The 26,711-nt window shown below is 58.0% G+C and overlaps 1 protein-coding gene across 1 annotated transcript; it reads right to left on the bottom strand.

Annotated features, from left to right (window-relative positions):
* Positions 1–2,452: 2,452 nt before the first annotated feature.
* On the bottom strand, positions 2,453–26,711 carry CDC42BPG (CDC42 binding protein kinase gamma). The gene is made up of 37 exons (XM_036763931.1): positions 26,407–26,711; positions 21,997–22,088; positions 21,824–21,907; positions 21,449–21,544; positions 20,888–21,036; positions 20,258–20,351; positions 19,972–20,172; positions 19,070–19,318; positions 17,768–17,838; positions 17,353–17,459; positions 17,187–17,270; positions 16,546–16,625; positions 16,040–16,219; positions 15,081–15,173; positions 14,506–14,639; positions 14,333–14,408; positions 14,081–14,187; positions 13,843–13,957; positions 13,262–13,410; positions 12,585–12,673; positions 12,232–12,284; positions 11,825–11,932; positions 11,330–11,383; positions 10,757–10,862; positions 10,483–10,616; positions 10,241–10,380; positions 8,206–8,287; positions 7,734–7,950; positions 7,290–7,352; positions 6,578–7,162; positions 6,250–6,347; positions 5,919–6,003; positions 5,205–5,325; positions 4,880–4,988; positions 3,895–4,021; positions 3,679–3,764; positions 2,453–3,000 (listed from the first exon to the last, which is right to left on the bottom strand). The coding sequence occupies exons 1-37, from the start codon at positions 26,573–26,575 to the stop codon at positions 2,944–2,946; spliced, it is 4,644 nt and encodes a 1,547-aa protein (XP_036619826.1). The 5' UTR covers positions 26,576–26,711; the 3' UTR covers positions 2,453–2,943.

Below are 26,711 nucleotides of genomic sequence, written 5' to 3' on the forward strand. Positions count from 1 at the left end.
TTTTGTTTTGTTTTAAATCTAGAAAAATGAGTGTGAGAATAGATGACCCACAAGGTCCGTTCTAGCTCCAACTCTGATCTCCTGAAATAAATCCTTTGAGACAGGGAAGAAGCCAACATGAGAGGAGCAAGCAGTCTCCACATCCCTTCCCGAGGCTGGCTAGACTGGACTAGACTTGGTGAGTGTCCCCTTGGCTGAGATCTGGGACTTTCTTTCTTGGTGAAGCTGAGTTACTTTGCTCCCTATGGGAGAGCTCCTCCTCTCTATTATTGGGCATACATTCTCCTATGTATACTTTCTCTGATTAGGATAAATGGTTTTCTTGGCTCAGTGCTATGAGTGGAACTGGTATTTGGTAGGAAAAGGGTCAAGCCTCGGCTATCAAGCTTGGGGTCCAGCCTCCCCCAATAATAAAAGGGAAAGGGATCAGAAGTTAGCTTGAACTCGAAAATCACACCTCCTACACTATGTAATTGTTCAGTTGTATCTGACTCTTTGTGACCCCTTGGACCATAGGACACCAATACTGTCCCTGGGGGGTCCTCTCCGCAAAAATACTGGCTTGGTTTGCCATTTCTTTCTCTAGTGGAGCCGGCTACATGTGAGCGGACAGCCCCCCCCCCCCCACATGCAGGGGCTGGCAACATTTTGATTAGCTGTGGGAGCCACGGACATATACTTTGTATTTATTTCTTTGCTACCCTTCTGACATGCTCCTAGGAAGATTTGGGTGTATGTGGGTGTACTGGCCCATTGCTCCCCGGGTGCACTTCCAGCTTTGATTTCTTTGGGGTTTGTGCCTCCCTGCTTGTCCGTGGGAACTCCGTGTAGCCCTGAGTAATTCATTCACTCTGCAATTTAGGTTATTAAGCACCCACTATCAGTGTGACCAGAAATAAAATGTAGCAATCTCTTTCCTGGCCCCTGGGAACCATGGACTGGGTCCTGGCCACCGTCCAGGGGAATCAGGGAAGAGCTCCAAGACACCTACCCTGACCCAGCCTCCTCCTCTACATCTCTGGCCAATGAAAAGCAGACACCCTTCCCCAACTGAGGATCAAAGGGCAGAGCATGACTGCTGGAAACGGGGGGAGGGGGACGCCCCCCATCCCCAGGGTTTCCAGAGCCTCGCCCATCAACATCACTTAGACATCCAGAAAAGGTGAGGGAAGCCCGAGCAGTAGGTGAATTCGTGCCTAGCCCAGGCGGCCAGCACAGCGCCCTGGGTAGAGGAGGGGTGTAGCCCAGAGTCCTCTCCTGAGCCCCTCTGCCCCACCCAGCCCCACGTTGTCTGCTGGGAAGAGCCGGCTGATCTGTGACCCGCCCTCCCCACACGCACCCAGGGCGCAGTGAGGGGAGGGGCCGGAAGGCAGCTTATAAAGACATCTTTATTAGATTCTTTTGTCACATCCAATATTGGTGTTGATCCTTCCAGTGTCCATCAGATAAATACTTGGCTTGTCCCCCAACTGAGACAGCGGGAGGTTTCAAAATAATAATAACCATAATGATACAATAATGAAATCCCCTCCTTTATCTCCCTAATACAGAGTTGTCGGAAACTTGAAGTCACCCTCCCTCCAAACAAAGGGTTAGATAGTCCAAATCAGAACGGATCCCCCAGCATCCCCGCAGCCCTCCCCATCCCCCACAATTTAGCCCCTCATAAATAACCCCGACCCCCTCTCCCCCTCCCCCATCATCTCCACCTCCAGGCTGATTAGATGATGGCAAGGCGGGTAGGAAAGGCTTCTCCCTCCAGCCCTGCCCCAGGGGAACCCCGCTTTAGGTCCTGCCTGCTTTTTCTCCATCACTCTTCTGCCTCCCCTCACCCCCAGCACCATGCCCCTCCTTCTCCCCTTCTATGCCTTTCTCCATCCCTGCCCTCCTCCTGTCTTTGCCCCTCCCCATTCTTCCTCTAACTCTCCTCCTTTCTCCCTTTCACTTCACTGTCTACCTTCTCCCTTTCTTTTGTCCCTCCTCTTCCTCTCATCCTTTTCTCCCCCTGGCCCTCTCTCAGGATCATGGGATTGTATGATTTAGATCTGCAAGCACCTTAGAAACCCCAAGGCCCAGATTGGTGAGGGGACTAGCCCTTAGCACCCAGTAGGCACTTCCTAAGTGTTGACTGACTGACAGCAGTTACCTTGGGATCCCAGGTCCTCTGTCCCAACCCTGTCCTCTGTCCCAATCCTGTCCTCTATCTGTGCTTCCACACTCTCCCCACTTCTCTCTGACTCTCCCTAGCCCGTTTTCTTTCTCTCCCTCCACCTTCCTTCTCTTACCCAAGTGCCTTCGTCAGCCTTCTCTCAGGATGTGGTCTCCCAGAGGTTCTCTTCCCCTGCTTCCACAGCCCCAGTCCCTCAGTCATTTATATCTGGGCAGAGAAAGCGGCCGCAGCTGACAAGGCCCCCCTTCCCCTCCCCGCCCCAAACCTGCCACCTGGGGCTCCTCCTTCCACTTCCCCAAAGTTTGGCCCTTCCCTTCTCTTGGACCCACCCACCCTTCCATCCAAGAGCAGCCTGATGCCTGGGGCACAGGGCTTTGGCACAAGCAGGGTCCTCCCCACCAGGGGGCTGAGCAGCTGTTTGGGCACAGCCCTACCAAGGGCTCTCTTCTCCTTGATCAGGACAACACAGAGCAGGGGAGGTGAATGTTTGGCTGACTCTGTGGGCAGGGCCGGGCGGATGAGGGAAGGTTGGAAATTGGGATCATAAGGCTCGAGCCGACCCTGGTCAGAGAGGTCCGGGTCCTGCCTGAACTTGGACCCTGGGCAAGTGCTGTCTGCTGCCCCCATGCCCTCCTGTACACCTCCGTGGCCCACAGGGGGCGCTCCAGCCCCTTCCTGGATCCAAAACAGTCCACTGTGGGTCACTTTCCTCCTTCCATTCCCCCTCTTCGGGGCTGGTGTGGGGAGGGGCTGGCATTCCTAGCCAGGGAGACTCAGCGTGAACTCTCTGATTCAGGGGCCGGAGGAAGGCTCCGGGGACGGTCTGAGATCTGAGAGGAGGAGGCAGGGGATCAGGGAAAGGACCCCCACCCCCTCATGGGTCCCCATAGGCACCCCGGGCTCCCCCCACCCCATCGTAGGTGCTCATAGGTACCCTGGACTCCTTCCCTAGGGCCCCACTCTGGTCAGAAGGTCCCCCCAGGATGAGGGGGTAGGGATCCCCAGGCCACATTTTTGGAACCAAAATTCAGAACTCAAAGTCTAAAAGGAGATTCTTTTTGTAAAACCTTAAAAGAACTGAAATCTAGACTGTTCTAAGACATCTAGGACAGTATAGACCAATGGCGAATACATTGGACAAGAAATTAGTTCTAGTCTTGGCCTTAGGAAAGCTACACCCCCTTCTAGGCCTCAGTGTCTCCCTTTAAAACAAGGGGGTTCAACTGTTTCCCTTCCAATTCTAATGTTCCGTGTGCTAAGGACCCTCTTAGATCTGACATTCCGTATTCTAAGGACCCTTATCCTAAGACCCTTTGCTGCTCTGAAATTTTCTGCTCCAAGTCCCCAGCCAATGCTTACATGTATAAACAGGACAAACACCCATGGGGTGATTATTAGGGAGAAAAGGTTCTCCCAGGGGAGCATCTGCCTCAGTTTGGGAATGAGACAAGAGGGAAGAGGGAGCTAGCCACAGCCTAGAACACATGCCTCCACCCGGGGCTCTTCACCTGGCTCAAAGAGACGGCTGGACTCAGGAGGGCCTGGCTACAGGACACCGACTCACTGGAGAGGGACGTCCTGGGCTTCCTCCTCACTGTGGAAAGAGTGGCCCGGTGAGCTGGCCGCACAGTGCCTGGGCGAGGGAAGCCGGGTGAGCCCCGGACCTGTGGGCCCGGGCAGAGTGGGAGGGAAGGAATGGGATGAACAGGAGGTAGGCCTCTTACCGGAGTCTGTGTCTGGCACAAAGACCTCGCTGCCCATGGAGGCTGGGCGTCGGGGAGCCTCTGAAAAGCTGTGGGGCCTCACAGGGCCATGACTGCGGCCTCCTCCCCGGCCCTTGTCCTCAGGAGCCTACAGGAAAGGGGCGCAATGTCAAGACGAAAGAGCCTTCCCTAGACCCTGAGCTCCATTCTCTACTCAGCCGCTGGCTGCCTGCCCTCAGTTTCTATCCACGTGCCTACTATGTGCCAGGTACTGGGAATACCAGTCAATTTGCGTTTGTCAGCCCCCTGGCATGGGCCAGGTGCCCTGCCAGGCACTGGGGAGGCAGATCCAAAGAATCTGACAATCCCTGCCCTCTGGCAGCTTCTGTTCCTTCCTGTTCACCTCACTTGGCACAAACAGGACCAGTGTGCAGTGGTCAGAGCCCCAGCCAAAGTCAGAGCCCAGTCTGGAAACCAGGAGCCCAACTCCAGGCAAGTCACTGGCCTTTGCGACACCCAATTCCCTCCTGGGGGTGATGGCTGGGGACCCTCTCCTTTGATGCTAAGATTACTGGAGGTGCCGCAGCCGAGGCCTTGACCCTGGCAGTGACGTTATCTGGAACAATGCTTTCGCTTTACAGATGGGGACATGCAAGCTCAGGGGGGATGACTTGTCCAAGGTCAATGAGTCCTCCCACTCCAGATTCTGTGCTCTTTCCACTTCTGTGAAGTTTGGATTTAGTCAAAGGGCCCCACTGGAGGACCCAGAGGGCCATATGTGGCCAAGAGGCTGCCCTAGACTAGTCTAGACAGGGTTGGGGGGAGGTATATGCAGAGCTCCAAGCACTTGGCTAAGGTGGCCTCCAAAGAAGCTTCTGCCCCTCCCTGCCTTCTGGCCCCTGTAGGATATACTGAGGCCTGGCCCCGCCCTCACACGCTCCCATACTCTCCAGCACACTGGCCACCCCTCCCACCCCCCTCACCTCCCCATCAACTGGCCACTCACCAGGGGCAGCTCTGGCCTCCCATCTCCCGGACCCATGTGAGCCAAGTGGCTGAAGTTCATTGGTGGAGAGATGAACTTAGAGCGTACAAAGGGGTCCTTCAGCATCTCTCTGGAATGATGGCAGGATAGGCACTAAGGAGTGTGCAGCCCAACACGCCCTCCTGCAGGGCAGCCCCTAACCCCAGAAAAGGGACAGACCTCAAGGGCAACAGGGGCCTCTGGGCTCTGATAGAGGAAGGAAACAGATGGGCTGGGGCCAGAGGCCAAGGACCTACTGCCCCGGGGCCAGGAGCCAGGGACCTGCCGCCCAGGGACTGGCCTCTACCTGCGCTGCTGCTGGCGCTGCTCCTCAGAGACCCGGAAAAAAAAACGCCGTTTGCTCTTGGTCCGGAACAGCTGGCGCCGGCTGTTGTCAGTCAGGTCAGGGATGTCAAACTCATCCTTCTCTGTAACAGCAGCCCTCCCGCTTCAGGAATCCCCAGCATAAACACAGGGAGCCCTGGCGGCCAGTGACTGCCTCTGAGCTGTGCTAGGACGGTCCAGCTGGGGGGCCCTGAGGGGGCCATGTCACCTCCAGCCACGGCAGAAGGAGGGCGGGCACTTGTGGAGGATCCCCAAGATGCCCTTTCCTGAGCAGCTGGCCGCTTTGGTCTAGACCTGTTATGCACTCATACAGACTGGCCGCTTGTTAATGCCCAGAGTCACTCAGCTAGGCAGGGGCAGAGACCATACTTAAAGCCAGATCTCTCCTCCTGACTCCAGGGCCAGCCCGTCAGCCTCTCAGCAGGCAAGGCGGCACAGGATCATTCTCCCCACTTCAGAGAAGGCAAACTGAAGCTCAGAGAGGGAAATCGACTTGCTGAGATCTTACAGCTGGGAAGGGTCCGAGCTGGGGCTAGGCCCCAGGTCCTGCCTCTGAGTGCCACACATTGCCGGTGTAGCCTGGTGCATCTCCGGAAAGGGGAATGGCCCGTGGCTAAGGCTTCCGGGGGTCCCAGGGAGAGTGCCCATTAGCTTGCCCATGCACAGCTACACTTACCAGCCAGGCGATTCCTGAGGTAGGTCAGTCGGACTTTCTCGGAGCCATAGAGACAAAGGGAGCCCTCAGCGTTCAGGGGACGGACCTGAGGGACAGTGGCATAGAGCACAGAGCCAGAGAGTTAGTGCTGGAAGGGACCCTCTCATTTTACAGGAAGGGATACTGAGGCCCAGGGAGGAGAGGGGACTTGGGAGGGCTGCCCAGGGAGGGATCCTCAGCTCATTTCCTTGGATGGAGACCAACCCTGTCCTTGGAGGGCTAGGGGTCACCCCCTTCTACATCTGTCCCTCTCACCCTGTGCCCTCCCCTCCCTGGGGTTTGGCAGCCATACCTTCTTGAGTGGCACAGACTGGACCCACTCTGCCTTCCGAACATCAAACACATCAATGGCATTCTCACTGAACACTGTCAGGTAGGGGGCTGTGTAGCCTGGTGGTTGGAGGTAGAGAAGAAGGGGGCATACTTACCCCCATTATCACTGTTAACAGCAGCTCTCATCTCCCGAGGTTTACACAGCAACCTCCTCACACCAACCCCAAAGGTTCAAGCATCATTATGCCCATTTCACAGAGGGTGCAAACAAAGATTTGAGGGCTCTGTCTCTGCTGGGCCCTCCCCTCATCCTGTGCTCGCCTCCCAGCCCTGATGCCCCAACTCACCCCAGCCTATGGGGGCCGCAGGCCAGAGGAGCTCCTGGCTCCTGGACTTCTTTCCTGTCCTGTCCACGTAGATGCCCACCGTGGAAAGGAGGAGCAGGAACTCACTGAGGCTGAGCTCAACAGCGCCCAGCGCCTCACTGGGGCCCGGACCCTCGGTGGCCAGCCCTGAGCCCAGCACTAGAGGGGCCGCCTCGTTGAGCAGCGGGTAGAGGGCAAAGGCTCCAGCTGCCCCCACACACAGCCGGTCACCCACCAGCACCAGGCTCTGCACTGGCCCGGGCACCTGCAGCTCTCGGATGCGCCGGTGCCAGGGTCCAGGGCCAGGACCCAGCTGGTAGCAGAGGACCTGCCGCTTGACAGCCACACAGAGTACAGCTGTGCTGGCCTGTAAGACCCGGCCTGCTGCCAGGCTCTGGCAGCCCCTGGACTCGGCGATCTTGGCCCCCACTGCCTCACTGCTCTCTAGCTCATCCAGGGCAAAGAGGCGGACACTGGGGCCTCGGCCACACAGTACGGCCAGGAGCCCTGCGGGCTGGCTGACTGCCAAGCGCTGGACCCGCTTACACTCGCCCACCTGGAAGATATCTGGGGAAGGGGGCGAGGGCATCAGCTTCAACTGTGCCCATCACCCATGGCCCCTGCCCAGTTATCTCCCCATCAGCCCCTGCTGCTGGTTCACCCTCCAGCCTTCCATGCCCCATCCCGGCCTCACCGTTGGTATGCAGGTGGATGACATAGAGTCCTTCTTCAGTGCCCAGGGCCAGACGCTCTTGGTCTAGAGGAAGGAGGAGTAAAGGGAGCCCTAAGTAAAGGAGCTGCCTGGCCCGGCGAGTCCCTAGCCTCTGGGGCCAAGCTCACCTACACTTCAGCTCCTGCCTTAGCCCCCTCCCCAGGAGGCCCTGGCCTCTCAGAGCACCTCCCAGCCTCCTCCAGCACTCTCTGCAGGCCGCAGGAGCAAAGTGGCCCAGGAGGTGGAGACAGAGGGGAAGGGTTCAAGTTTGACTCCTGACTCTGGTCCTGCCCCTTCCCCACTATACCCAGGTTGGCCCTGTGCCTTCCCCACTGTACCCAGGCTGGCCCTGCCCCTCCCCCAGCACACCGGTGTGGCGGGGAGCCCCACCTTCCACAGTAGCCCACATGTAGGGAGGAGTCTCACCAATGATGGCCGCACAGAGAGCATGGGGTAGCAGGGGCAGCCCATTGTCATAGGCCTCCTTCAGGGTATAGACGGGCAGGGGCCGGGGCCGCATGTCCATCAGGAGGCGGTGCAACTCCCCCAGGACTTGCAGCCAGCGGGTCCTCTCCGCCTCACTGTCGGCCAGCAACAGCACAGAGCACAGGGTCGGGGGGACAGTCAGCTGGGATGCCGTTACCTGAGGGGAAGTCAGGTTGGAGATGCTGGCGATGGGGAGGGTGGGGAGCCCCAGCGATCACAGGGTGGGGAGGTTCTGATCCACCATACTAACAGGGTTCCGCTCATCCCACCCTCCTGCCCACTGGATGCCCACCTGTGACAACTGGACATGGGGCCTGTGGGGACTCCCCAGGACTGACGGTCTGGACAACCAGCACTGGGGACAGTGTGGGGAGGGGACCATGGCCCAGAATCTCCCTTTACAGACACTCACCCTGAAGATACGCGGTAGGTCCCGGGATTGTGCATGGATGACATCAGATGCCAGGACTGGGGCGGCTGAGAACTGGGGGTCCCTGAGAGCCACAGAGAACAGGAGTGGCACCTCCCCTTCTCATCTCCTGGTCCCCACTCCCTCCCCTCTTCCCTGCAGCACCCTCCTGGTGCTCAACCACCCGCCCAGAATCTCAGAGGCATCGAATGCCCACTTAAAGAGGAATCCTCCCGATGGTGTCCCTGGGAAGAGGTCCTTCGGGCACAGGACCAAGCTCAGCAGTGGGGCAAGGCCCACCCTGTTGGAGGCAGCCATGCTACCCCTGGGGCTGGACCTGACAGCAGGTCTGAAGCATCCCTGTTTTCCCCTCTGGGAGCCAGCAGAGCAAAGTGGACCCTTCTTCTAAGTGACTCCCCTTCAGATGCGCCCTGCCTGGGACAGCCAGAGGGCACCACAGAGTGCCGGGCCTGGAGTCAGGAAGACTCATCTCCCTGAGTTCAAATCCAGCCTCAGACACTCGCTAGCTGTGTGACCCTGGGCAAGTCACTTTACCCTGCCTGCCTCAGTTTCCTCATCTGTAAAATGAGCTGAAGAAGGAAATGGCAAACCGCTCTAGTGTCTTTGTCACGAAAACCCCCAGTGGGGCACAGAGAGTCAGGCATGACTGAAAAGACTGAACAACAAACATCCTGCCCAGCCTCCAATTCTTCTCTTCTCCAAATAAACATTCCCAGGTCCTTCAAGGACTCCTTCCACCAAGGTCCTTTACCCTCTTCTGGACAAGCTCTTATTGGACTAGCTTATCTTTCCTGAACAGTCAGATCCAACTCCCCTCCCTTTCTGGCAGAGGTAGGGGGCTGCAGGTGTGGAATACAACATAGGACTCAGAATCAGTAGATGTGTTTACTTTTGCTGAGCTGTTCGTTCTTTCCTTCTCTATTCATTGTCTTGAAGGATACCTCTCTGGGAGGCAGAGGGGAAACCCAAAGATATCAATTTAAACCACAAGCAGGCACCCAGCCCCAGAGCGCCCACAGCTCTCCAGGACAACAGAAGGATCGTCACCTCCCTAGTTCTGGAAGCTCGGCATTTCTGAACGCATCCCTCTAGCACCATCGGCTTCTGTTGCTGCCACGTCCCAATGCAGCCTCGGATATTGGGAGAGCTTGCTGCCCACTCTGATCTCTGGGTCTTTTTCCCAGGGGCTGCTGTCTAGCCACGCCTCTGTCAATGTTCTGTTAAGCACCTGCTGTCTATGCGCCAAGTCAGGGCTACAAATACAACAGGGAGGCTGTGCCTGCCCTCAAGGAGTTTCCATCCTACTGGGGAGATAGAGCCCATTCACAGGGAAGAGAAGCCGGGTTCTATAGCCCAGAAGTAGATGGGAATGTTCAGCCTCCCTCGCTTTGGGTTTCTGACAAGGATTGTCTGAACCCAAGACCTGGCCTCGACATCCTAAGGAAGACTCATGAGGTTGTGATGGCTGTCCTCAAGTGTCTGAAGGGTGGTCATGGGCAGAGGCCCCCAGGGAAGCACCTGGAGCCCTAGGTGGAAGGCAGCCCTCCCTACCCACGTGGCTGGTAGATGGTGTAGGGCCGGCTGACCCATCGGAGATGCCTAGAAGGGGCTGGCCTCGAGGCCTCCTGTCCCTCTGCAATCCATCCCTACTCTTTCTGGCTTCCCAGGTCAGGCCCAGGGCTCCAGTGTATCCTGACCATTCTGGGGCCCCTTGGCGGAGGACCAACGAGCCATGGATTCAGGAGAAGTGTCCTCAGATCATCGATGACAATGCAGAATGGCACGGGGACAGGGCAGATCCTTGGGGCACTCCACCAGAGACCTCCCTCCTGGTTAAGGAACACGTTGCTCCTCCCTCCCTGCCTCCTGCAGCCTCTCCTCTCCTGTATCCAACCTCCAGGACCCTCGGCTCCCAGCTGCCATCCTCCTTCCCATCCTCCTGCAGCCTCTCTCCCAGACTGTCTACACTGTAGGCCTTTGTCCACGCCCAAACCTCCCTCCCCTGGACTTTACCCACCTCAGGTCTAATGTCTGGATGAGGGCATTGCTTGCGGGACAGAGCTTAGGGTCAGGGGCATCATACAGGAGGAGGCGGAGGTCGCTGAGCATGGCAAACACCCTCTGCCAGCCTCGGCGCACCCCCGAGGGGCGCGGCACCTGGGCAGGGGTGGAGGAGGGAGCCACGGATCAGGGGGGCCACCCCTGAGCCAGCCCTGAGTCCGTCCCTCCTGACCTCACCCCTCCCGGGGCCCCACTCACCGACAGGAAGCCCTCATAAGCTGTACCAATGCCAGTCTCGGCGTTCACCCCCAGGACTGTCCGGAGGAGCTCAGGGGGCACAGGGCAGGGAGGGGCCAGGGGGGCACAGGCAGAATGGCAGAAATAACTGCAGGCTGGGGCATGCAGGAGAGACAGAAGGGACAGTAAGTGGAGCCAGGGCACCGGGCAGTGCAGGCACAGAGCCAACCAGGAGAGAGGGGCATGGGACCAAGGAGGGAGCTCGGGAGTCTGGGGCAGAAGAAAGGCATCTCACCTTCACAAGCCAGCCCTTGGCGGCTGAGGCCGAGCATGAGCGAGGTGCATCGCAGACACTTGGTGGGGGACAGGAAGCTCCGGGGGCGCAGGGCATGGGAACCAGGCTGGGAAGGGAAGACAGCCAGGTTACACTCCAGGTACCAAGTCCGACCTTGAGGCAGACGCTGCACCCCCTATGCATCCAGTGTCATCTCCTGACACTCTGCCCAGTGGGAATTCTTCAGTAACGTTCTCCATTCTGAGGTCCCTCCCAGCTGGGACGTTCCCTGTTCTAAGATACCTCCCAGGTGGGATGTAACCTGTTCTAAGATCCCTCCAGGCTCTGATGTTCCATGTTCTAAGATCCCTCCCAGCTAGGACATTCCCTGTTCTAAGATCCCTCCCAGCTAAGACATTCCCTGTTCTAAGATCCCTCCCAGCTAGGAGGTTTCCTGTCTTAAGATCCCTCCTGGGTCTCCCACAGGCAGGTAGCTGAGGCCAGGGCACACAGGAGGGCTCCATGAAGGGGCTTTCTAATTAGACAGTCTGTGTCAGATCCTTCCCTGCCCACAGCCTCTGCCTTGGCTCTGACCTTGGCTGGAAGACTGTCAGCTGGGGCTGGGGCCGGGGCTCGGGGAAACACAGCCTGTACCCAGAGAGAAAGAGACACTTATCAAGGGGGTCAGGGAGCACCAGGACCCAGGGCCAGTAGAAACGATGCCTGGGTTTGGGGAGGGAAGCGGGAGCTAGGAGGCCCAGCTTGGGCCGTTCCTGATCTGCCACAGGCATAAGTCCCCCTCCCTCCTTGCCCCCCACCCACATTACATAGCATTTCTTTGGCAGATATCTTGTATTTCTGTATCCATGGAAGATGTTATTTCTTCCAATAGAACATAAATTCCCTGAGGACAGGGGCTGGCTTATTTCTGTCTCTGTATCCCCAGCACTGAATATAGTGCCCAGTACACAGTAGGCACTTAATAACTGCTTGTTGAATGAATAAACAAATGAGGGCTGGAGAGGGATGGGCAGGGGTTGGGGGAGAGGGAGGGAAGGGTCTGGCCTCCACTCAGTGCCAGGGCCTCACCCCCAACCGCATGCTGCGTCGGCCCTCTGGCCGCAGCTCTGCCTCAGCCCCCAGGCGCCAGGAGTCAGGGACGTCTGAGGAGCTGGCAGCCTCCTTTGAAGCATCCTTCTGCAGGGCCGGGTCAGGGGAGGGGTGGGAGGAGGAAGGCAGCGGGTAAAAAGCCATTCCCTCCTCCTCCTCCATCCAAACCACCCAGGAAGAACCCAAACCTGGCCTGCCTCTTCCCCACCTCCTACCCCTGCCCTACTTCTCCCCCTGCCCCACCTCTCCCCCACCCCCTACCCATCCCCCCCTGCCCTGCCTCTACCCCCCACCCATCCCCCCACTCCCTACCCATCCCCCCCTGCCCTGTCTCTACCCCCTGCTCATCCCCCCTTGCCCTGCCTCTTCCCCCACCCCCACCCCACCTCTGAGCTCCGAAAGGACAGGAACGGAATCAGGGAATTGGACTGTTTGGAATCTGGAGAGAGAAAGGGAATAGGAAGTCGAGTCCAGGAGGGAGAGCCCGGGAAGGGGGGTGTCACAAGCTTGTCCAGGCCCTCCCAGCTCCGGTTTTGTCCTTGGTTGTAACCATCTATTGTTCAGGCCTGTACCGTCACTGGCATAGCGCCTCTGGTTAGGACCAAAGCCTGGCATGGTGACTGTCCTCATCTTAGAAGCTGAGAGATGAAGGGGCAGAAGGCAGGCAGCCAGGCCAGGATCTGACCCCCAACCCTCGGGCCTCTGGGAAGGCTCCCACCTCCCACCACTGGGCTCTTACCCCCCTGCCCCCGGGCCTTCAGCTCCTCCCGCAGGGTGGCCAGCTCCTGCTGCAGGGCCTGGTTCCGCCTCTCGGCCTCCTTCAGGTGGCTGGAGACGGAGAGAGGGGGACCTTGTCTACAGCAGCCCCCTCACAACACTAACTCCCTCCATCAGGGAGCATTCCCCAAACCCAGCCCCTGGGAGCTAGAGTCCAGAGACAAGGTGAGGTGAAGATGGAGGGGGGCTTCCCAGGCCACAGGTGCCAGAGAAAATAAGGCGATGGTCTAGAGGGCGGCCTAAGGGCCATCCCTGCTCAGTGTTCTAGGTGCCTCTCCTAGCTCTGTGTTCTAGGTCCTTTCTAGTTCTGGGTCCCTCCCAGCTCTGTATTCTAGGTCCTTCCTGGTTTTGTGTTCTAGATCCTTCCTAGTTCTGTGTTCTAGGTCCCTCCCAGCCATGACTTCCGCTGTTCTAGTCGGTGGGCATTCTCAGCTATAATGTCACATGGGCTTAAGTTGGAATGTCTATTCTGCTAACCAGCCTCTTCTGTTACCCTTTCCCTCCCCTCCCTGACTACATCCTCTCCAGGGATGCCCCTGGAGCCTCCTTCTCCCCTGGGACCACATCCTTCCCTCATCCAGTAGCCCCCCAGAGACAGGGAGGCCCAGGGCTGCCCCTCCCTATCCTCAGGGGGCCTACCTCTCAGCTTGGCGCTGGGCTTCCTGCACCCGACCCAGCTCCTCCTGAAGGTTCTGCTTGGCTCGGATTTCAGCCTCCAGGGCGGACTGCAGCTCCAGCTTGGCCGAGGCCTCCATCTTCTGGAGCCGCCGGGCCTTCCACTGGTGGTCCTGGCCCACAACAAGGCCAGATCCAGTGAGACGCCCGCCCTCCCTCCCTCCAAGGTTGCCCCAGACTCCCATCCCACATGCATGTCCCAAGGTGGGCTCCATCACTAATCGGCCGTGGAACTGTAGGCAAATCCATTCTCCTTTCTGGGCTTCAGGGTCCTCATCCGTACAATGGGCTCTATGATGGTTAACCTGTTGGATCTCTAAAGGCCCCTCCCAGCCCTAACAGTCTATGGTTCTGAGAGCGATTCATTCCCAAGTCAGGGTTCAGATTCTTAACATTCTCTGCCTTGATTTCCATTTGAATAGAGGAGTCCAGAGCAGGCACTATTGGGCCACTGCTGGAATTCCAGGCACAATGTCCAGACACTAAGGAGACTTTTGGGGACCTTCTAGGCCCCCCACCCAGATGCCCCAGGCCCAGGGACTCACAAGTGGCCGGGCTGGGAGCGTCTGGGCGCCCGCAGCACGTAAGGCCTCCAGCTCCTCTGCCATCTTGGTGGCCAGAGCCTGCAGATAGCCTCGAGAGACCTTCTCGTCATTCACCCTGTGGGAGGGCAGGAGGGGCTTGGCTCAGGAGCCTTTGCTCGCCCCTCCCTGCTCCCCACCCCACCCCCCCACCGCCACCCCCTGGGCTCCCCTGCAGCAGCCAGCAGGGAGCCTCACCCACCAGGTGAGGATGTCGGAAATCTGGGCCTCCCAGGTGCTCTCCCTCTCCCGTCTCTCTCCTTCCAGCTGTTTCTTGATCTGTTTCTCTCGCTCCAGTTCTCCCGAGAGCTTCCCAGAAGGGAGAAGCAGAGAGCCCCAAATAATGAGATCCCCAAATGCCAGCTTCTCCAGGAAGCCCTCCCAGATACGGTTGTGCCAAGGCTGGCCAAAGAGGGGAAGCTAGGGACTCAAGCCCAGGAGGGCCCCAGCTCACCTGCTCCTGCTCCTGGGTTAGACGTCTATTCTCCTCCTGTAGCCGGATAAGTTCATCCTTCCCCTTTGGGCTGGTGCTGCCGGGGAAGAAGACAGCTGATGGCTCTCTGAGCTCAAGGTGGCCCCTGGCACCAGTGCCCCAAGGTCCCGCCCTGCCCTGCCCTCTCTTCTCACCCCTGGCTCCGAGCCTGGTCCAGCTGAGATCTCAAAGCCTCCAGCTCCTTCTTCAGGGCCTCCTGCTGGCCAGCCCCTGGGTGCACAGGGCTTCTGGGGCCAGAGCCATTGGTCTCAGGGGGTGGATGGATGGCCTGTAGACAGTACAAAAAAATCAGCTCCCAGCCCCAAGCCTCCGCCCCTCCCCAAAGAGCAAAGTCGAAAGGGCCCTCATCCCCAAAGCCCTTTTCGGGAGCCACAGGCTGTGCGTGCCCTCCTCCACCTCAGGGCCCACGTGCTCCCTCCCCATCAGTGTGCTCTCAGTCAAGGGTCCAAGCAGCTCACTCACACACAAGGCAGAAAGATGAACAAAAACATGTGTGTTCAGGAAAACAGTTAAGCTAAAGGAATGAAACTCTAATGGCGGATTTTCAGGCATCAACCAAGAGTCAGAAGGGGCTGAGGGAAGTCCCTGAGGTTTCTCAATTGGAGCAGGGTTCAATGACTGAACGAGCATTTACTAAGCACCCGCCACAGAGGCCTAAGGACCCGAACAATGCCCGTTACGTGGCCCCCACCCTGCTCTTCCAGGCTACCTTGACTCTGGACCTCTCCTTCTCCCTGCTCCTGTCCCTCTGCTTCCGGAGCCGCGTCACTTCACTGCTCAGGGCAGCCACCTTGGCCTCTAGCTGAAGTGGGGGGCAAAGGTCACAGGGTCAGAAATCCCCTAGGACCGTGACCTTGGGCAGAGCACAGAAAGCGCTTGGCTCGGGGGGATAAGCATTTATTAGGCCCCTACTGTGCACCGGGCACTTTGCTAAGCACGCTACAAATGTTATCTCACTTGATCCCCCTGTGAAGGAGGTGCTCTCATTACCATTCCCATGTTAGAGATGAGAAAAATGAGGCCCATGCGCTCAGTGCCCAGGGCTACTTAGCTAGCAAATGTCAGCCCACATTTGAACTCAGGTCTTCCTGACTCTAGGCCTGGAGCTCATCCATTAGGTCACCTGAGTGCCTCAGCAGGAGAGCTGGGTTCAAATCCTGCCTCGGACGCTCAGGAGCCCCATGACCACAGGCAGGCCATGTATCTCCTCTGTAGGATGGAGAGCAGACAACATGGAGAAAACCGGCTGCACGTGCCTCGCCAGGCTGGGGGAGGAAACCCGTTTGCAAATCCCAAGGCAGTTGGGGCCTGGGCCTGCATCACCATTGAGCACTCCCAGCATGATAACTCCCTCTGCTGATGCCAATGCAGACGCACACTGCCCCAGGAGACAAGGGCCATGCAGAGGCCAGAGGGGTGCCAGGCACTCGACAGATGCTCACTTGGTTAACTGAGAATATGAGAGAGCAGCCCCAGGCACTGAGAATGATGCCCAGGGCTCCAAGGCTATTATGCAAGGCTGGCCTCTACCCACCATGCCAGGCCCCGCCTCAGGCCGAGCCAGCAATAACCAGGAGCTCATATCATCTAATCCAAATGAGCCACTGACGCCCCAAGCGGAGAAGGGGCTTGCCCCCAGCCTCAGGGTCCTGTGTTGGGCTCAGCTACCTGGTTCTGGGCTTCCCGGGCATCCTCCAGCTGGTGGCTCAGGGCCTGGGCCTGACTCCTGGCAGCTCCTGTGGCCTCCTCAGCCTCCTGAAGCCTCCGCCGCAGTTCCTTCTGCCTCCCGTCAGAGATGACTAGCTCCTGGGCCTGGGCCTGCAGCTGGGCCCGGGCCTCTGACAGGTCCTAGGAGTAGAGAGACAAGGATGGGATGGAGACTCCAGCTGGGATCTGCAAGCCTGGCCTGCTTTGGAGGTGGCTCTGTAACCGCCCCCAGCCTCCAGGGCCCCCCAGGGATCCCGGAGCATCCTAGGGAAGGGAAGGGCCCAAGAGTCTGGCTGGCAGAGAGCCAGGAGTGACCTCAGAACAAGCTCAGAATGGAGGTGAATGGCCCAAGGCCACCCAGTCAGTCAACAGCAAAGCCAGGGTTTAAACCCTGGCCCAACTCAAAGCCCGGCACCGCCCCCACCCAGTGCCACAAGCCCCACAGGCAGTGACAAGGGGGCACAAACCTGGCCAAGCTGGTCTCTCTCCTGCTGCCAGCTGCTCCCAGGGACCGGCCACTCACCTGCAGCACCCTCAGCCTGGGCTTCTATCGGGGAGAGAGACAGAAGTGAATGACGCAGGAGTGGCTACAGTCCCAGCAGCCTCCCTGCCCACATGGCTGCTGCACGTGAAAGCTCAGGGCTCCTCAGGCAGAGGAGCCAAGAAGGGCAGAGGCCCCAGTGGGCCTGGGGCCGGGGCACCTCCGGATGTTAGCCGGAGCTCAGGCCAAAGCCACTGGTAGAGATGGAAAAATTCAGGCCCAAAGCGGGCAAGTGCGGCCAGAAGCACAATGGATAGAGAGCTGGGCCTGGAAGCAGGAAGACCCGAGGTCAAATCCTGCTATCTCAGAGGCCCTGGGCAAGTCACAAACTCTGTTTGCCTCAGTTTCCTCAACTGTAAAATAGGGATCAAAACATCAGCTGCCCCCCAGGGTTGTTGTGAGATCAAGTGAGATGACTGTAACGTGCTTAGCACAGGGACTGGCACACAGTAGGTGCTTAATAAATGCTTATTTCCTCTCCTCCATTCCAGAGCTGGTGTGCTCTCCACTGAACATCAGGCCTGGAGATGAGTGAGGGGCCAGCTGCGTCCCCCACCCAGCCAGTACCTGCCAGCTTCTTCCGAAGGGTCTCCGTCTCCTTCCTCAGCTGCTCCAGCTCCTTCTGGCCAGGGGTGGCTTTCTGCAGGGCATCTGGGGAAGAGGTGTCCCTGAGAAGCTCTAGGGAGACACAGCCTCCCTCCCCTGGGACCCCAGTGGGCACGTGCCCACTCACCTTGCAGCTTCTGGCTCAGCTCTGCTTTCTCCTGCTCCAGGTTCCACATTCTCTGCTCCAGACCAGAGGCTGGGAGGTCAGGGCTCCTGTCTGAGCTGGACCTGGGGCTGGAGATGAGGAGGAGACCGGGGGCAGTGAGAGGCAGGCACGCCATGGACCCTGGCGACAGCTGCACTCCACTGGGAGAGATGGGGGTGGGGGCACGATGAGCCCCTGGCTTGCAGCTATAACTTAAAGGGCCCCTGGCCCAGCCCTGGCCATCCCCCCTGGCCCTGGCCCCCCCCACCCCAGCCCTGGTCCTCCCCATCTCTGGTCATCCTCTCCCCCACCCCAGCCCTGCCCACAGATTCCCAACAATGCGGAAGGAGGTGGAAGCCAAGAAGGGCTGGGGATAATGGGGGAAGGTTACACTCACGTGAAGGTGAAACCCACGAAAGGCAGGTGGTGGCCTGAGAAAGTCCCGTGGGAAGCAGGTGGCAGGGTCCCCTAGAGGAAGAAAGGAAGGTGAAGGGGAGGGGATAGACACATCCTCACTCCCTGGGCGTCAGGCGAGGTGACTGCCCCAGAACTGCCAAAGGCACAAGAGCCTCTGGTCCCTCCTCGACTTGATCCAGCCTCCCTCGGCCACCGATGTGGGAGGCATAGCTCTGAGCCTGTGCCTCCCCTGCTCTGCTTGGAGCTGAAAGGGGCCATAGAGATGGCCGTCTAGTCCAAACCTCTCGTTTTACAGAGGAGGAAACTGAGGCAGTGAGGCTCTCCCTAACATGGCTGCATCCTCCATGTCTGCCCAGCCTTCTCTCTCTCTCTGCTTTACCTTCAAATCAAAACTCTGTGCCTCGTTCTCACCGCTAAGCTTTTGCCCAAGCTGTGTCGCATGCCTACGACCAACCCCATCCCCCTTCCCCATCTCTGCCTTTTAAAATCCACTTCTTCCTTCCAGGACAGATGGGACCCCTCCCCATCCCTGGCCCCTTGGTTGGCATCTTGCCAGGGCCTCTCCCCCATGTCAGTTGTTTTCATAATCATTCTTCTCCCCATCGGAGGACTGAGAACTGAAGGAGGGTCCTGAAGACCACTGGGTCCCAACTTGGGGGATTTCACAGTGGGAAACCGAGGCCCAGAGAAGGCCACAGGTAGGAGGCAATGGCAGAGCTAGGCACCCTTCCCATTGCCTGGGTGCCTAAGGATGGCTCTCAAGGTCCCCTCTCTTTATATCACCTGACTAGCCCAGCGACATATTCAACTGGCACTTCATAAGTGCTTGCAGGCCTGAACTGACTCAAGCTCTAAAATGCAGAGATGGAAAAGCCGTGAGATTCCGCTCTGGGAAACATGGACCAAAGGGCGGCTTCCCCACATCCTGGCCAGGCCTCCTGGCACAAAGACTACAACTCCCATGAGACTTTATGGGGTAGGCCTCCCTAGGACCTGGCTGGCCACCCACAGAGGCTGCTGGGAGTTGTAGTCCTGCCCTGCATCTAGGCTTCACCCTGATAGCCCTAGGGATCCTGGGCTGGGAGAGAAGGGCAGCTGCCCCACCGCACCACCCCAAAGTTGGCTCTCTTGAGTCCAGATTAAACTACCGTCATCTTGAAGGTGGGAGGATGCGAACACCAACACTGAGTTATGGGCCTAGGAGTATTCTGGGAATTGTAGTTCTTACAGCCCCAGAGACCCAGGAGGCAGGCAGTCCCCCAGCCTGGCATTGTCCCCTCACCGGGTGGTTAAGGGTGTCATCGTCCACATCAAAGTTGGAGGTGTCCACGGGCCCCTGGAGCTCTGGGATGTAGGGGGCAGTGCTGCTTGGGAGCTGCTCCCAGTCCACCCCCTCAAAGAAGGGATGCCCCCGAAAGTCATCCAGGCCCCCCCGGCCCAGCCTCTCTTCCTGGCGGCACAGGAGTTTGCGGATCAGGTCCCGGGCGCTCTCTGACACCTCAGGGATATCTGGGGGAAACTGCAGGTGGTCCTGAAGGAGGGGAGAGAGTGCTGGGACCCCAGATTCAGCTGACCCCCTTCTCCAGAGCCCAGTCACTGAACCAGAACCCAGAAGTCTGCATCTCACCCCCAATCTAGAACCTCAGGCCTCCTCACTCGACTCTAGAACCCACACCAGAACCTGGTCCCTCAAAGTCCTCCCCAGCCTAGAACCTTAGAGCCCCTCTGGGCCCCTCCCTACAACCTAAGCATATGTTCTTCCAAGCTAGAACCTGGGTGGCTATCTTCAGCCCCTAGCCTTGAACCTTGAGCATCCTTGTTCTAGCCTAGAACCCCAGGCATTGCTCCCTTCCCATAGTCTAAGCCCATGGGCATCCCCACCTCATTTCATCCTAGAACCCAGACACTTGTCCTAGAACTCAGTTGGCTATCCCCTAGCTCAAACCCCAAGGCTTCTTCCTGAGTCTAGAACTTGGGTATGTATCCACTTCCCCTTGCCTAGAACCCTGAGTTCACAGGTCTGTAGAGGTCCAAGCCCCTCACTTCACAGATGAGGCCCAGCGAGGGAAAGGGATTTGCCAGGGTCACAAAGGCTACTGTGGTCGCCTCTCCTCTCCCTTTCTGCCCTCTGTCTGGCACCCCAAGGCCTTCTTCCACCTTCTTCTCCCATCCCGCCCTGCTGACCTCATAGTTCATGATCTTGCCGTAGGTCTCCACCAGAGACTCAGCGTAAAAGGGGGTTTCTCCAAAGAGCAGCTCATACATACAGACCCCCAAGGACCACCAGTCACATTGTGGCCCATAGTGGCCCTTTCCTTCCTCCATGGCCTGGAGGATCTCAGGGGAGATGTAGTCAGGGGTGCCGACGGCCACCGAGGAGTCCACCTGGAGGTCAGGGACAAGGGCAGGGTGAGGTGGGGGTGTCAGATGGTGCCTGAGTTCACACTGCTCCCAGGGAGCCTCCCCTCACCATTCCATTGGCATTGAGCCGCAGGCAGGAGCCAAAGTCGGCCAGGCGAATGTGCCCGTTTGTGTCCAGGAGCACGTTGTCCGGCTTGACATCCCTGCATCAGGAGAGCCGGGATCAGGTCAGAGGATGCAGAACGAACAGGGAGGGACCTCAGAGTCTGACGCATTGTACAGGGACAACCAAGGCCCAGAGAGGGAAGCATCTGGCCCAGGGTCACACAGCAGAACAGAGAGCCCAGGCCTCTCAACTACCTGACTTTCCCTCTCTGGGCCTCCCTCCCCTCATCTATAGAATGAGGGGCTTGGGCTCAATGACCTCTGAGGTATGCTCCTGCTCTGTAGCAGGACAACATGGAATGGTCCCTGGATTCTGAGAAGGAAACTAGAGTCTGTGAGGGATAGAGGGCAGGGGACCAGAACTCCTGGGTCCTTGGGGGGAGGGAAGGTAGAATGGGGGCGGGGTGGGAAGGGGCCAGATGTTCAAATTTGGGAGGTAGAGGGTAGGGGACCAGGACTCCTGGATCCTTGTGGGGAGGAAGGGCAGGCGGGTTGACCTGGTGGGTGGGAAGGGGACAGAGACAACTTTGAGGGTTGCCTGGTCCTAGTACAGGGACTTGGAGGAGCCTGGCACCTGTGCACATAGCCCAGCTGGTGCAGGGAGTGGATGGCCAGCACCATCTCTGCCAGGTAGAACTGGGCCAGCTCTTGGGGCAGCCGGTCCTCAAAGCGACTCAGCAAGGTCAGCAGGTCTCCACCAGCATAGTAGTCCATGACCAAGTACTGGGCAGGGTGTGAGAAGGGAATAAGCATCTATTAAGTTCCTACTATGTGCCAGGCACTTCACTAAGTGCTCTACCCACAATATCACATTTGACCCATTGTCACCACCCCCTGTCCCTTATATCCCAACCCCCCCGGGGAGTACTCGGCAGCTCAAAGCACCATGGGCCCTAGCACCCCTGCTCCCAAAGGTACCAAACCTCCCTTGTGAATCCCGGGGGCGTGTGTCACTCTCAGACCCTCAGTGCTGACCCTCTCCCAGCTACCCCATGGTCTAGATAGGGGGACCAGATGGAGGGTTAGCAGTAGCTATGGACTGGTCAATTGGCCTCACAGACAATTTCCCGTGCCTCGGCCCTGCCCTGATCCTATGCCACAAAGGCCCTGGCCAGACCCTCACTGCAAAGCCCACCAGATAGTCATCATCCTGGAAAGCACAATGGAGCTTTGTCACCCAGCGGCCATCTCCTTTCACCAGGACGTCACGCTCCTCCCGGAAGCAGGCGGTCTGGAGGAGAGAAAGAAAGACGTCGGTGCATGGGGCAACCAGAACAGCCCTCGCCCCATTCACAAAAGCTCCCGCCTAACCGGTCCTATCCCGGTTTGGCCAAGTCTCTGAGTGGCCCTCCATGACTCAGTTTCCCCAACTGTAAACCGAGGAGTCTGAACCAGTTAAGCTCAAAGTTCCTGACAACTCCCTGACATTCCATGCCCCAGCAGGCAGAGGGACAGACCCGCTGACCTCGGCCCTCTGTGCCCCAGAAGGCACAGGGATGGACCCACTGACCTCAGCCCTTTTCAGCATTTCCCATTTGTGCAGCAACTTCATGGCAAAGATCTGCTCTGTGTTCTTCTGTCTTACCACCGCGACCTGTGGGGGGCCCCAGGGAGAGCAAGGGTCATGTAGCCCTCCAGGCGAGGACCCTGGTCCCTGCCCACCTCCAGCCCTTGGGAACTCACCTCCCCAAAGGCCCCCCGGCCAATCACTTTGAGGATCTCAAAGTCGTCCCTCTGAAGCCTCAGACCTTTCACCTTTGTCACGAAGGGGGCAGCTGGGAGGGGAGAGAAAGGCTTGAGTGAGGGGAGAGGAGGAGCCCCTGCCCACGGCTTCAGGTAACACACGCTGATCCCGCTCTGCTGCAAGCTTGTTCGGGGATCTTGGGCATGCCACTGCTCCCCGACCTTCAGCTCCCCCTTTGTAAAAGGAAGGAGACAGGTAATACAGCATTGGGGGGCCTGGCTTTGGATCCTGCCTCTGCCCCCTCCAGGAAGGAATGAAGGAAGAAAAGGAGGGAGGGAGAGAAGGAGGGAGAAAGGAAGGGAGGGAGGAAGGGAGGAGGAAAGGGAGGGAGAGAGAAAGGAAGGAAGGGAAGGAGTGAAGTAAGGGAGGGAGAGAGAGGAGGGAGGGAGGGAGGAGGGAGGGAGGGAAGGAAGGAGGGAGGGAGGAAGGCGGGAGTGAGGAAAGAAGGGAGGAAGGAAGGAAGGAAGGAAGGAAGGAAGGAAGGAAGGGAGGGGGGAGGAAGGAAGAGAGGGAGGGAGAGAAGGAATGAAGTAAAGGAGGTAGAGAGAAGGAGGGAGGGAGTGAGGAAAGAAAGAAGGAAGGAAGGGAGGGAGGATCATTGGAGCATCTTTCTTTTCTTTTGAATTCACAGAACAGAAAGCCAGAAAGCATCCCAGATAAGCAGGGCTGCTTTGAAAGCTACAGGATGAATTTATTTTATATATTTTTAAAGAAAAGTAAGTGACATAGACCAGTCACACTTTCACATTCTATGTTTTACATGGAAATGCCCACTTTATTTGGAGTTTGTTAAGTTCAGAATTTAAAAAAAAATTAAGAGAAAAAAAAAATCACTGAAGCAGCCAGACCAGATGTCAGATATCTTTTTGGCTCAAGGTCTTCTGATCCAATGAGATAAGGGTCTTAGCCTGAGATCTGTGAACTTACTTTAAATAAAATCTATTTCAATCTAATTGGTTTCCTTTAGAATCCTCTTGTCTTTTATTCTATGCCTCAAAGTGCTGATTCTGAGAAGGGGTCCCTTGATAGCTTTCTCCACTGTCCAGGTGAGGAACCAATCCCAGCTGTAAGGAACTACTTGCAGTGCTCTCCAGACCCCACGAGCTATGTGACTATGCTTTCTCTAAGTTGGGTGGGAGTACTACAATTCCCATGAGTCCAGGTCAGTTAGCTCTCCTCCCAGGGGCTGATGGCAGTTGTAGTCTAAGCCATCGCCGACAATGGGTAGGAGTTGAGTAATGGGCAGGAGGAGGGGGGAAATTTTCGGAACACTGTCAGTTACCCTTCCCTCTAATCCACAACTACCTAGAAACCCACCCAGAGGGTTACTACTTACTGCCCCCCACCTCTAGGGCAGCACCCACACTCTACTTGACCCAGTGTGAATGGCCATCTCCATGGGGGCTAAGACTTATAGTCCCCCAGCCCCTAAGAAGAAAAGCTGGGGAAGGTCCACCGGGGATACTGGGGGGCATAACCCCATCCCTAGCTCACCCTACCCAGGCTCCAGGCTCTGAGCTCCAGGCTCCCCTTGGCAGGGGCCAGGCCTGGACCTGTCTTGGGGAACCGGATTGGTGACATTCTTCATAGGGAAAGCATGGGGGGGGCAGGAGGAGGAGGCATTGGGCTGGGGCCCTTGCCCTTGCCAGCCTTGGGCTGGGGGGCATCTGCCTGGCTTCTGGAGAGAAGCCAAAGTGGGAGCCAGGGGAGAGGGAGAGAGGGCGGGATGGGGGAGCTGGAGGGGAGTGGGATCTTGGCAAAGGATCAGGGGACCTGGAAGGGCCTCTCCCTCAATTTTACATAAGGAGAAACTGAGACCCAGAGAGGTAAGGTTATTTGCCCAAGGTCCCACAGGGAACAAGTAGCCAGCAAGTCAAGCTTCAAATAAATGGGTCTTTCTAGAAGTGGGGAAAGCAGATGGGAGGCCAGGCTGGGGATGGGGAGGGAAGCCCGAATGATGGGACAATCTGGCTAAACCCAGGGCACACAACTCAGTCCCTCCGGGCTATGACGCAGGGTTCAAGCCCTGCCCCAAGCTGACTCCCCTGGGGAAGCCCAGGCAAGAAACCTTTTACTGAGAGTGTAAACACAGCCTAGAGAGGAATAAACAGCCACTACCCTCCCTCCACCCCTCCCAGGCCCTCCCATCCCCCCGCCCCCATCCTCCCCTCTCTGGTCCCCTCCAATCCTTTTCTCTCTCTGCCCTTAGGCGCCTCCCCTGCCTCCACCTGGAACCATACCTCTGATCTTCCCATCCAGGCAGCCCCTTCTCCGTGTCCTGCCCCCCCCCCCCCCATACTGGCCTTTCTCTCCCCACCCTTGCTCCAGGGAGGGCATACCACAGGCCCCTGGGATTCGGAGCAGGAAGGGGCTTCTTAACCTTTTTGTGTCTGCGGCAGCTCCCAGACAGCTGCTCAGAATTGTTTTTAAATGCATAAGATAAAACTCACTGAAGCAATTATATTGAAAAAGTTATCCAAAAACTTTAAGTTCCCAGACCCCAGGTTAAGAACCCTTGATCTAGTCTAACTCCCTCACTGCCAAAGGGGAAACTGAGGCCCAGACAAGAGCTCCCAGAGAGCTTTGTTTTCCTCCAGCGCCTCCAAACCTAGCACAGTCCCTGGTGAATTTACTTGGATCACTGCAGACCTGGGGATCAGTCCTAAGTAGGAGGAGGGAGAGGTGGGCCAGGGGCTAGAGAGGAAATTAGGGACCGGGGAAAATGAAAGGCCAAGTTCCTGGGTCTTGAAGCTCAGGTCCATTCTCTGCCTCAGTTTCTCCTTTCAGGAGGTAAGCTCCCCATCAACCAGGCTGGTTTGTGGGCTTCCACACAGAGCTGCTCCACAGGTTTAATAAACAGAAACCCTATAGCGGGGGAGGTATGGGAGACTCCTTCCAGAAATTAATTGCCTCGTTAGCCTGGGGGGGGGGGGGGAGAAAAGGGAAGAAGAGAAACGTATGTGGCGGTGGGAGCGGCCCTAGAGTGCCCAGAGGGGAATTAGGTGAGAGTGGTCACTTAGGCAGATGAAGTTCAGTCTCTAACCCTAATTCTAGGCTTCTGTAGGAATGGGGAGGACCCCCCAACGCAACCTGGGGAGCAGGGCGAGTCACAGCAGAGGAGGAATGAGTCACCCCCACACATAAACACACACACACACACACACACACACACACACACACACAGGAGTCCAGGAGGGAGAAGAATGAGAGCCAAATATTGAGAGAGAGAGAGAGAGAGAGAGAGAGAGAGAGAGAGAGAGAGAGAGAGAGAGAACGGCAGAGCTGGAAGGAACCTTAAACATCATCTGGGCTTAAATTCTATTCAAAAAGCATCTATTAGGTGCCATCTGGGTCCATGCTCTCATTTTACAGCTGGGCGAACTAAGGGCCAGAGAAGGGAAGCATTTTGCCCACGAACAAACAGCTAGTGGGAACCTACAACCCAGGGATCAGAACTCTACAGAGAAGAGTTAGAGAGTCCAGAAACAGCAGCCTCACTGGGGAAAGTCAGGGGAGAGGAAGTTCCTGGAAGCACAGAGTTAGAGAGGGAGAAGGAGGTAGCATAGGTAGAAAATCCGGGGCACCCGCTTGCTCCTAAGGCTGCATGCCATGATTAGAGCAGGGGCTGGATGTCCCCGAACATCTGGGTTGTGAAGCGGAGGCCTGAGCAGGCTGAGGAGCAGCAGGAATGCCAAAGGCCCTGGGCTGGGCAAACACTCAGCCAAGGCCCCACCCTCGGGAAGCCCAGCTCTGCAGCTGGGTACCTGGGACACTGGGGCGGGCAGGGCTGGGGGACTGTGGCCCCGCAGCCAGAGCCCTAGCTGAGTTCCTCCGCCTGGGGTTCAGGGTCACCCTGGGCCAGACACTCCCAGGTGACTCAGCCGCCACGGTCCACCGAAAGGGGGCTGGGTCCCTCTGGGAGATTTGAGATGGGGGAAGGTGGAGCGTCATCTGATTGATGTCCCTTCCACCAGAGGGGTCCCTGCACAGGTGGGGAGGCTAAAAGAGGGCCAGAGTCTTGCTCACGGCCAGTAACAAAAGGGCTGGAGAGGCAGCGTTTGCCCGAGCATGTGTGCGACCGGGCAGGGAGCGGCTGCGTGTGTGAGCGCGGCATGTGCCTGAGTCCTAATGGGGGAGCGTCCCCCTAGGTGTATGCGAGAGGCGCATCAGAGAGTGTGTGGGTGGGCGGGCAGGCTTAGCCCCGCGTGGATGCGCCCTGGAATGGCTGGGCTCGTCCCTCCCTCTCCTCGGAGCCCTTCCAAGTCTCGGGCAGTACTTTGCCAGGTGGCTTTCCCCAGCAGGGCATGGGGAGAGCGTCGGCCACCCCGGCCCACCTCCAGCCCACTTACCCCAGCTGAGGAAGTGCGCCACGTTCCTCTCCCGGCGCAGCGGGGCGCTGGAGAGCTCCTGGTGCAGCCCCAGCAGGAGATCCAGCAGCCCGTCCAGGAGGCCGGCCGGCTCCGGGCCCCCGCGCTCCCCGCGCACCAGCCTGTCCAGGGCCTCCAGGCTGCGCTCCATGGTGCGCTCTGCTGCGCTCCGCCGGGGCTCCGCTGCGCCGGCCTGGTCTGGTCTGGGCTGCGCTGGGCTGGAGGGGGGCAGGTGCTGCGGGCCGGAGGAGCCGGCCCCCCGGCAGCCCCCGGTGCTCCTGGGCTAG

Source organism: Trichosurus vulpecula, chromosome 6, assembly GCF_011100635.1.
Source record: "Trichosurus vulpecula isolate mTriVul1 chromosome 6, mTriVul1.pri, whole genome shotgun sequence".
In the NCBI taxonomy this organism is placed as follows: domain Eukaryota; kingdom Metazoa; phylum Chordata; class Mammalia; order Diprotodontia; family Phalangeridae; genus Trichosurus; species Trichosurus vulpecula.

What these genes read in the sequence shown, in the direction of transcription:
- CDC42BPG (XM_036763931.1), bottom strand. Translation starts at nt 26,575, where the DNA reads ATGGAGCGCAGCCTGGAGGCCCTGGACAGGCTGGTGCGCGGGGAGCGC. An exon ending in AGGAGAGGTCCAGAGTCAAG is followed by an intron (nt 14,640 to 15,080) that starts GTAGCCTGGAAG and finishes TACTGTCTACAG; the next exon opens with GCCATCCATCCACCCCCTGA. An exon ending in TCTCTGTGCGGCCATCATTG is followed by an intron (nt 7,353 to 7,733) that starts GTGAGACTCCTC and finishes TCCTTCCTCTAG; the next exon opens with ACCAAGAGCGTCTGGCCCTG.